Raw genomic sequence first — 11,094 nt, 5'->3', positions numbered from 1 at the left:
TGAACCAAATTTTGATCCATCATCTCTGCTCCATGCAGCTTTGTAGACTTTAGCTTTGTCTCTTCCTTACGAGGATGAGGCCGACCCGACTGGTCTCCTACAATTAGAGCGAGGTTTCGATCCACTATTTGCCTCTAAAATCGTAAACCTTACCTCTGCCCCTTTCTTGGGAGGACAAGGCCGAGGTGGGCTTAAGGCGAGTGGATTTCTTGTTGATTGTCTTGTTGTTCGCTTAGGATGTTGTTACATATCCTATTCGTCTCTCTTGTGCATGTCCATCATGTTGTAATCTCCAATATCTCTTTTAAGTTTGTTGAGGTCGTATACTCGTTTCCATAGAAGGCACCAATTATTGATGGCAAAATTGGGGCAGGAGGACTCACCTGACCTCCACGTGCCTTCGACGATGAATTTATAACTTTGGGAAAGGAAGATGACCTACAAAAAAAAGAAAAGAAAAAATCGGTGTGGTGTATGCAACAAAACCTCTGATGGTTAAGTCAGTACATAGCAAAGAGTTAAAGCAAGCTAGAAATGAGGGAGAAGAACTTACCTCTGGGTGTGCCTACGGCCTCCTATTTATAGTGTAGTTGTTTTGGACTTCTAATCCCAAAGAGGAGTAGATTTCTAAAGTAGATTAAGAAATGTCGATACAAGTCGACCAAGGGGACTCAGATTGTGGCCTCTGAGAGACAAACCTTTCTGGGTGGAAAAGGGTATGCCTCAGCCTTGGCCTCCGAGATTGAGGTGGGTGAATTGGGCTAGTTGGCCCAACTTTCCTTGTTCCTAGTTGGGGGACGGGTTGGGCTTTTTGGCCCAAAGCCTCTCTTTTTCTTCTGCCCTCGGCCGATTGACCCGTTTCTTAAGCTCCTCCTATCTTCCTGAGCTTGTGATTATTAGTCCAAAAATATCCTATAACAGATATAAACATGAAAATTCATCATCTAAAAACGTGTAATTTAACACAAATGATATATTACATGAAGGAAAATAAAAAGAAAAAAGAAGTAGAATTATATATATATAGTGGGTCATAATATTATAAAACGTGAAGGAAGGAGCGTCATGCCGTCAGCGTACCCGACTGTCGAGTCCATATCCAATCCCACTACTAACACCTTTAATTTAAAATTCCCTCGATTATTTTATTTATTACAATTTTCACTTTTTCCTTTTTATTTACTTATTTATTTCTTTTTACTGCAGTGCCCACAGTTGTGGAGTGTGGACAAAATTGTCCTTTTGGAAAAAGAGACTGATTGGTTCTGGAAAAAAGACCCCCCACCATTTCCCTTCTTTTTGGATTTTGGGTCTACTTTTCCACCATCTCTTCCCCTCTCCCTCACTTTTTCACTTACTATCAATATCAAATAATCAAAAACTTAAAATCCCACCCCTTTAATTTAAATTCAATCTTTTAGTTAAAACGAGTTTAACTCAACCATAATTCAAAACTCAACATTTTTTTTTTTTTATATTGTTTAGAATAAATAAAGTTAAACCATTTATTATCAAATTTTTTTTTTTAATCACCTAAATCAGACCTACCACTATTATTAATCCCTTATAACTAAATCACTTTTGTTAATACCTTTGATTCAAAGAATATATATCAATAAACATATTACTTTTAGTGTCATGTCTAAATATTCTTCTGAAATACCTCTTTCTCCAAATAAGTGTTTGATAATGAGGAAGAAGATCCAATAAGCTAAAAGTGTTGGATAATATAGCATGTGGAAAGAGCTTCTCTTTTATCAAGTTTGTCCCTATATTTAAAATAAATTTTATATTTAATTAAGAAAACTAATAACCTATATTGAGGAGTAGATATATAAGTTCTATAAAACTTTTCTTTTTCTTCTAGAAAAATTAAGAAATCTTTTAAAAATATAAAAATAAGAAAGATCATATGCATCATCCATCTTTGTATATCTCATCAAATTGTTTGATCATAATTTGTCACACATGTCAAATTCGTCTTACTTCTTCTTTAAAATATTTAATTTATTTCTATGTATGTGATGAGATAAAATGGGTGCAAAGAGTGTTAATTGTCCTAAACATAATATCCTTTAAGTACCCTTTACTCTTGTGTCAACTTAAACATAGATCAAATAATTAAAAGTTAAAGTTTAACTATTCTCAATAAAAAAAATATAAATAGTCGTTGAATTTCTCGTTTCACATATTATTGAACAAAAAAAAATTGAAACTCAATAAACCTCATCAACATCCATAACGTTAATATATTAAAATAGGGGTAATGGGAAGATGTATATTTTATATGGATGATCCTTGTCACAAGGCCGCTCAAATGAAATCTAACTTGCTTTCTAAAAATATAAATTTTATAACATTTTGTTTGCACCATCACAAAGTGAAAATATCATAATCAACCTTGTTGTATACGCATGCTGAAACTCGACTCTTGCTATTTGCTATTTGCTCTCTTTTTAAAATTTCTCTTTCCACATTACGTGATTCATTAACATAAATTTTTTTCTTGACCTTACTATTATTATTTTTTGCTAAATTCGTCGCTCTCTACTCACTACTTGATATATCAACAAGTCAAGATGATACAAACAAAAGGTTTTAGAATTAAGATTTTAACGAGTAGATCAAATTTTATTATACACTCGATAATATGAGTCATACGTACAATTTTCCCCGAAAATATCATCGACCCCACAAATATTTCTTGTGTAATGTAATTTAAAAAAGAAGCAACTAAAAAGCAAAAACTTCAGCATATTTGTAATTTCCAATCAAATTGGGGCCCTTAACAAAATTATATTTTTCCAGAAACGACAAAAACAAAAATAAGGGGAAAAAAAGTCAGTTGATGAGTGCACCGTCGATTTGGTGCATTCGTCCACGAAAGCAGAAATGTGGGGCCCAGAGTGGACGTTCTCGCACGTGTGCAACTTCAATCGAATAGAGCATCCGAGTCTGAGACACGGTCGGAAGTCTGTCTGAAGCATGTCGTGGGCCCCGCAATATGTAGTCAAAGTCAAACCCCCACATACGACGTCGCACCAACATCGTTAACACTATATTCCTCTACTCAATTAATTAATTAATAATAATATTAATAATATCGCCTTATTTTTTTTAATTTTATTAAAATAAAATAATAATAAAACAGGCTTCTCTGCTCTCTCACAGTTCGAATCCAATGTTCAGTTGGTCCCCACACACACCCTCTTAACTTTGTCCTTTTTTTCTCAATACATATATTTGATTTTGGAGAACATTTCATAAGGAACAAATAATTTAACTTATTTTATATTTATATGTATTTTTAAATGACTTAGTTGAATAATTATGTTAATTAGATTTCCTAAATAAATATAATATAAGTAAATTAGATGACATTTTCTTTTTTAGGGTAAGACACAATCTATGGGTTATTTATGAGGTTATTTTCTTTTTTAGTGTAAAACACAATCTATGAATGATTTATGAGATTTATTCGAACCATTTTTAAACTCAATCCAATTTAAAGCATTCATATTTGAGTTTTTAAGACCACAATAACTAAATTGATACACACAAGCCTATAGACGAATTTGAAACTTCAAAAATAATAAATATTAACTTGTAACTATATAAAATTATTAAGGAGGACCAAACTTATAATTTTATTTTCGAGAAGAAAATTGTATAATTTAACCTAACCTACACTAAAATAGTGTGTGAGTATTTAATATGTAAATGAAAAAGGTGGGTTCTATTGTATGTCAAAAAAAAGGTTTTTTTTATTTTATTTTATTGGGGAACGATTAGATGCAGTTTAGACTACACCTATTTTCGTATTCTTCTTTTTTTTACTCACAATTTTTTTAAAAAAAAAAAAATCATTGTGTCAATGGCACAATCCTATTGGACTAAACTGACTGAGTTACACCTAAATTTTTCTTTTTTTCCTTTTTCTTCTAGCTATTTCAAGGTCAAATAAAACTTGCAATTTGATGCTATTGATTGGGATAGACCTATTTTCTCTTGTAAGAGAGAAAGACAAATAGATTGGATTCCATGTACCTTCTATAATAAAAAATATTGGCCACATTTTTCTCTCCCTCCCTTTTTTTTACAATTTTTTTTATTTCTTTTATTTGGTTGGCTTTTGGAGTGTCAAAGAGAGTACAAAATAATAGCATTTGGAAGGTTGTGAAATGTCACTCTAACTAGGGATATGCATATCACAACTGTTGATGTGCAAAAGCCAAGTGTCAAATATGATTACAAAAACTTCTCCTTAATGGAACGTTGCAACATTTTTTGGCATCGACATGTTAAGGTAAAAAAAAAAAATGCCATTGAAAGATTTTAATTTCATCATTTTATTTTAACTATCGACATTCCATTTGTCTTAAAGTCGATATAAATGTAGGTCTCTTTTATACTTAATTTTTTGTATGTATAAATCGAAAAAAAGTTATACTTTTTGTTTACATCTGAAACATAGTTCAAAGAATCTATTCAAGTTACAAATACAGAATTAAGAATATTTATATCAATATCATTTCTTTTATCTCTTATTCAGACAATTATACTTAATATTGGACCAAAATACATATAACTTTGCATTTTACATTTTCATTTCCTTGATTTTTTTTTTTTTAGTCATTTTTTCTTTGGTTACTAATACCCTTTCTAAATGATTTTTTTTTTTAAATGAAAAATGTATATAAAGGCTAATTATATTCGTTCATGTGACAAATATATTCCATATAAATTATGTAATAGATTTTAAGTATAAGCCACATCAAACAACATCTCGTAATTTTATAAATCAATTTTTGTTAACGGTAGTATTTATATTTTTATTTTTATATCTATTTTTTAATTTAATCCCTATAATTTTATGAAAGTATCATCAATTTAGGATTTATATGAATTTTGTATTTACTTAATTAGTAAACATATCATGTTGTATATATATATGATATATCATACGATTTTATAGGAAAAAAATATATAATATTGCTAGAATTGGTTAGACTTCCTATAAATATGATTACTAATAAATTTATTTATTTAATGCATCTTATGTCATGATATTTAATTTAATGAACTCAACATCATTTTTAAATATACATATATATAGTTGAAAATAAATTTGAAGTATTACTAGAAATTTATGCTACTATAATAGCATAAGAAATTTTCCCACATCATGTCATTTTAGCTTGCTTTGTGCTGTTTTTTGGGTAATTATTTGATTTAATAATTAAAGAAACTATTTGGTTGAATAATTAATGTCATACCAAAATCTTTTGTGTTTATTGATGATGCATCCAACAACTAACAAAATAAATACTTTTTTAAAGTTATGAATGTCATAAATAATAATTTTGGTGCAATAATTAATAAATTGACATATCAATAGTTTGACATCGTATCATCTTTTTTTTCCTCTAGTTGATTCAATAATTTGAGTTGATATAAAAGAAATGATTTGATTATTTTTTATGATTATCTATGATTATTTCGTAATACTGATTATAATAATAAATAGACCTTTGGCACTGGATCCCAAAATGTCTTCTTATGGTCGTTCAGAATTCAAGTGGGCCACGACCCAAATCTGAATAATACAGAAGAAATTAAAGGCCCAGCCCATCCGTTAGATGTTGTTACTAAAAATTAAAAAATATAAATAAAAAAGAAAGAATAAATTTTATATACATATAAAAAATTTAAGAGTATATCCTTTAAAAAAAAAAAAAAAAAAAAAAAAAAAAAAAAAAAAAAAAAAAAATTTATATTGTGTTGAATTGAAATAATGATTGAAAAAAAAGTAGAAGACAACGAAAAATTAAGTCAAGTCCTATAACCTATTGGCTTCTATTGAATGGAAGGAAACTAACGGTTCGTTTGATAACATTTCAATTTTCTTGTAACTATTTCAATTTCTTATTTTTTTTAAGAAATCAACTTGTTTGATAACTGTTCTTATTTCTTATTTCTAGAATTTAAGAAACATTTCTAAAAATGAAGCCAAATTTGAAGAACTACAAAAAATAGTTTCTCCCTATTTCATTTTTATTTTAGCCATATTTGTTCATATTTGTATCAAATATTGGCAATGGTCTGTTGTTAAGGAGGTTTATCCCTCTTGTCTTCTAGCTTTAACGTCCTAGATTCGATTTCTAGGCTAATCTTTTCTTTTTTTTTTTTAGTTTTATATTTCTTTCTACATTTTTTTTCTTTTCTATGTTATCTTTTATGTTTCTTTCTTTCTTTCTTTTATTTTTATTATATTATATTTTATATTTATATCTTAATTTAATTTTCATTTTTAAATTTTTAGATTTATTTATTATTTTAATTTTCAAAATTTTAAATGTTTAATATTTATATTTAAATATTTTTTTAGTTTTGAATTTTATTTTTTGCCATTGGAATGTTTATATATTATTATAAATTTAATTTTTTTTTAAATTTTTAGTACCTTCAAAACCGGGTAGATTCTACGATTTATAAATTTTATTTACTAAGACATTCATTTAATTTACTTTAATATTCTACAACCACAATAGTAACTTAATAATATAATTTAGTTATATCTGAGTCGGCATCATTTAAGATAAATGACTTGAGTGAGAAATAATATTAAAAATCAAATTTTAACGGTATATGAATGATAGAAACAATTCTATTATCACTTTTAATTTTATATCGGGACTTATGGATATTTGATGATGTAACTATGTTTTATAATTAGTTTTTATATATATTTATGCATGTTATATATTTTCTATTTTACATAATTAAGTTATATCTAAACTACAAAATGGGAGAAAATGTAAGGAAAAAATAAAAGGAACAAGAAAAAAAAATTATGAAAGAAGTTTCTGTTTCTGTTTGTTTTTTTTTTTTTTTTTTTTTAATTATTATTCAAAAAACAAGTAGTTCTTAAAAAGTAGAAAATAGGAAACAAGAAACACTAAATAGGAAACGGAAAATAAGAATGTTATCAAATGGAACTTAACCATTTAAATTTCAGTTTCGATTTCTCTCATAAAATTGACACTGATAAATCAACTTACAACCTATTATAAACTCTAAATTCAACCTTTCATGAAATATTATTCTATTTTTATTAGAAAAGTTAACCAATTCCTGCCATGTTTCGTACTGTCATTTTCCATTACTACACTCTTAAGTCTAGCTAGTAACTCTTATATTCCAGATCATCTTAATATAATTCAGTAGATAAACACATCATTCATTTTCCACCCCGCATTACTTGAACTTAAATAAATAATTAGTATTATTTTCCAAAATTTTTGGGTCAAAAACTGATTAAGATCAGCGAGCCCAACTCAGACCTCGAGTCGCATAGTTGGCCCTATCGACCCAGCCCGACCCATTTTCAGAAGATTTTTCTAAGCTCTATATTGTATAGGCCTTATCTGGGTCCAGATGGTTTGTATACGGGCCCCATCAACTAATAAAGGCCAATGGGCTCAACTATGGGCCCAACCAAGCAGGACACTTTTTTTTTTTTTTTTTTTTTCAATTTTCGTATAAGTTATATACTTCAATAACACACATTATATATATATATATTAAGTTATAGGGCAATTCCCTTCCTAAAATCAGTTAAATGTTTCTGAGTAACTTCTCTAGAGGAAAAATAAACAAACAAAGACAAATTATAAAAATAACACCCAAAACACAGAGAACACCCAGATTTCAATAAATACACAAACAAGTCCTTTTTCTTCTTTATATTAAATACATCACACACCAAAAGCCTAATAAACAGAGGGTTATCACTTTGTCATCCGTCGCTCCAATCAATCAATCAATCAATCAATTCAGTTACCGAATCGTATCTATGTTCTTACTCAGCTCCTCCAGCTTCTTCAGCCTCAACCTCTCACTTTCACTCACCAGCTGCCCACCGAAAAAAACAAATCAACCCATCAATTGAAACCCGAACGACAATACATGAAAAGAAAAAGTTTTCCAAGTGATGGAACCCATTCAAGTTGCCTTGACCAGTTGTGATTTCACAGACTTCAGCATGGTTTTTCAATTGCTGAACTGATCGTCGAAATCGATAAGGTTCAAAATTAATTGAATGGCCCCCAGACGTGGAAGACTGACTTGGTTCCTACTGCTGGGTTATTTATAACGTTTGACATGCAGATAATGGAAAACGAAAGGGATTCAAGGGAGCTTACCTCCATTAATTTCGTGATGAGCTGAACTTTTTCCTTGTTCTTGTCATTAAAGGCTTCGAGAGCTTCCTTGTACTCTTTTTCCTATGACAGACAATAGAAAAACCAGCTCAGTGGTCCTATTTGATATTGCAAGGTACAATAATTGACATTCACAGAATGCAACATCATCTTATATGCTAGGCAATGCTTGTCCACACAGCTATTCCTTCCCCAAATCTTACCTTCTTTTGACAGGTATGTCCTAGAGGCTTTAATTCCTTGTTTACGGCATCGATCTTTTTACGAACCTGTGCCACTTCCTTCCTCATTGGATCTGCCAACGCCTCAAGTTCCTGGTGTTTGCAAAACTTCATTTCATTAACAGAGACAACAAGAACAACAAAATCCAATTCGAAACCAGCCAAAAACTGATCTTTACGATGCTTCTTCTATCAATTAGATTCTTTATGCATAGAAAAAAGTTATCTAGGAATAGCTTCATATTTCTACTCCTACAAACTTTCTTTATTTGCTTACATACAGCTGATACAAATCATTAGACAATGCCATATCTTCTGTTTGATATACAAACTCTTCTTCTATTAGTTACTTGTCCACTTAAGCTAATCTTAGAACTAAATGTCGACTAACCAACCGACAGACAAACATAAAAGCATTGTTGATTATGTGTTAGCACCATAATCTTCTACTCCTTGAATCCATGAGTGAAGACCTTAGAGGGACTGTGCAAATGAGAATCTCTCTTCTCTCACTAGGGAATGGGATGTGTTTTGAGCTCTTTCAAGTTCTCTTGCTCCTTGCCCATAGAAAGGTTTGAAGAGAACATCCAAAAGAAAATGCTAAAATTCAGATCAGAGCCTCATATTTCTTCTAATATTTTCAGGTAACTAAAGTATGGAACACACACACACACACACACAAACAAAAAAAAGAAAAAAGAAAAAAAGAAAAAGAAAGAGAAAGAGAAAGAGAGAAAGAAATTATGGAACATTAGTCTAGAAAAGGTTATAGGTTAAGAATGCAAGTCAAAATAACACAAATAAACTTACAAATCTGACATAAAGCTGCTCCTAATCCCTTGATAAAACATTAAATTAATCCCAAACCCCAAAAATAATAGAACTAAATCATGCAAAAGGGGGTTAAAACCCCCTTGTCCTCAGACCTTTCTGGCAAAGATTTCCCCCAAAATTACAGTAGTATTGAAGAGATCTTCTACAATTTTATACCCAACTTTTCCCCCAAACCCAACCCAGCAAATTCATGTAAAACGCAGCAGAAAAGTTAAAGGGTATCTCAAAAACCGAAATCTAGGAAAAACTCATGAAAAATTTCGAGGTAAAAACCCCTAAAATCTTGTGAAAAAAATTTGTTCCCTCCTTACCTCACGGATGCAAGCGAGGCGTTTGGTTTCTTCTTCGACTCGGCCTAACTGTGCTTGAACTTTCTCTCTGACTTCCATCTTCTTCCTCTCGATCTCCTCTTCTTTAGCTCGGAAAGTGGAGAGAGCCGACCTGGAAATCTCTTCATCTTCCTTGGACAAATGGCTGCTGAAGCTTAAGCTTCCTGTGTTGTTCTGCACCATTAATTGTTGCTGCTGCTGAGCTTGTTCGGTCTGCATCGTCTTAACCCACAAAACCCTTTTTCTTCTTCTTTGAAATTCCTTGTATTTTCCTCTGTTCTTCTTCTTCTTCTTCTTCCTTTCTTTCTGGGTTTGTTGCTTTTTCTCTCTCTTGGGTTTGTGTATTCTCTCTCTCTTCTTTTGCTTTTGCTTTTGAAATGATGGGGTTTGTGCTGTATTTCAGTTTTTCTTTTCAGCTGTGGATTATGGGTATTGCGAAGTGCTTATAAAAAACTAAGAATAGAATACAATGCCCTTTTGAAACTGCCCACCCAGCTTCACCTTTTATCAAATAGTATTGTATTTTGAATGAATTTTTTTAAAAAAAATCCTAAAAAATGGTTGAAATTCTATTTTTCTAATCTTTTTCCCTAATTTATTTTATTTTACATTTTCTTTCCAAAAAAGAATCTAGCACCCAAAGCTAGATTTTCATATTTATATCTATCATGAGACACTTATAGTAGTCTATCGCTGTCAATTATTGATGGACTGTGATTTTACTAATATTTGTAAAAAAATTTAGCAATTTTATGATTTAAAATATTTTTTCTTAAAAAAATTATAGGTTATCATTTTGTTCTATATACTTTCAATAAATAATAAAATTAGTCGTAGTAGTTAATTTCTTATTGATTTTTTTTTTTAAAAAAAAATTATCTCCATAAACATCTCCTCTATAAAGTGCGAAAATATATTTACATAATCTTCTTTGTTACAAAAACATTATGGTATAACCAATTTCGAAAAAAATAATTTTGATTTATTAAATTTAAGATTTAATAAATTAAAAAGTATATGATTAAAATGGTAATTTAGAAATATATATATGTGTGTGTAAAATTATAAATTATTATGTTCAAACGTTGCTTCAAATTTAAAATTGGTGGTCTAAGATTTTATTAAATTGAATATGGAGTTTGTGATAAGGAACCAACAAAAATAGAAAAAAATGTACCAAGTTTGAAAATATAAAATTTTGAGGAAAAAAACATAATAGAATATATGTGTATGAAGAGTGAAAGTAAAACATAGATTTTGTCTATTTTGTTTTAGGGAAATGTGAAAATCTTAATATGGTTATAATTTAATTTAGGAAGGGAAAAAAAGATTAATGTGTAAATTAATTAAATGGGATAAATAAAAAGTAAGAAAATAACAAAGGTGTTAGATGAAAAGACCCAACTGCCAACCATTGCCACTTGATGGAGATGTGGTGCTGTCCCAACTTTACTATATTTTATTGTTTTCTCTCCAAATTTTAAATTC

General features: G+C 29.7%; 1 protein-coding gene across 1 annotated transcript; it reads right to left on the bottom strand.

Moving 5' to 3' along the window:
• Positions 1-7,554: 7,554 nt before the first annotated feature.
• On the bottom strand, positions 7,555-10,237 carry LOC120089772 (uncharacterized). Its single transcript, XM_039047163.2, has 4 exons — positions 9,589-10,237; positions 8,426-8,536; positions 8,205-8,285; positions 7,555-7,914 (listed from the first exon to the last, which is right to left on the bottom strand). The coding sequence occupies exons 1-4, from the start codon at positions 9,823-9,825 to the stop codon at positions 7,840-7,842; spliced, it is 504 nt and encodes a 167-aa protein (XP_038903091.1). The 5' UTR covers positions 9,826-10,237; the 3' UTR covers positions 7,555-7,839.
• Positions 10,238-11,094: the final 857 nt, after the last annotated feature.

Source organism: Benincasa hispida, chromosome 11, assembly GCF_027475165.1.
Source record: "Benincasa hispida cultivar pf3 chromosome 11, pf3_genome.v1.1, whole genome shotgun sequence".
Classification (NCBI taxonomy): domain Eukaryota; kingdom Viridiplantae; phylum Streptophyta; class Magnoliopsida; order Cucurbitales; family Cucurbitaceae; genus Benincasa; species Benincasa hispida.
Note: the sequence above shows the minus strand (reverse complement) of the source record. Positions and strands in the feature narration are given on the sequence as shown.

Excerpts from the sequence above, each read along its gene's own strand:
- LOC120089772 (XM_039047163.2), bottom strand. The coding sequence starts at position 9,825 with ATGCAGACCGAACAAGCTCAGCAGCAGCAACAATTAATGGTGCAGAAC. Across the intron at positions 8,537-9,588 it reads GCCTCGCTTGCATCCGTGAG|GAACTTGAGGCGTTGGCAGA; the intron begins GTAAGGAGGGAA and ends TGCAAACACCAG. Across the intron at positions 7,915-8,204 it reads TCATCACGAAATTAATGGAG|CTGGTGAGTGAAAGTGAGAG; the intron begins GTAAGCTCCCTT and ends TTCGGTGGGCAG.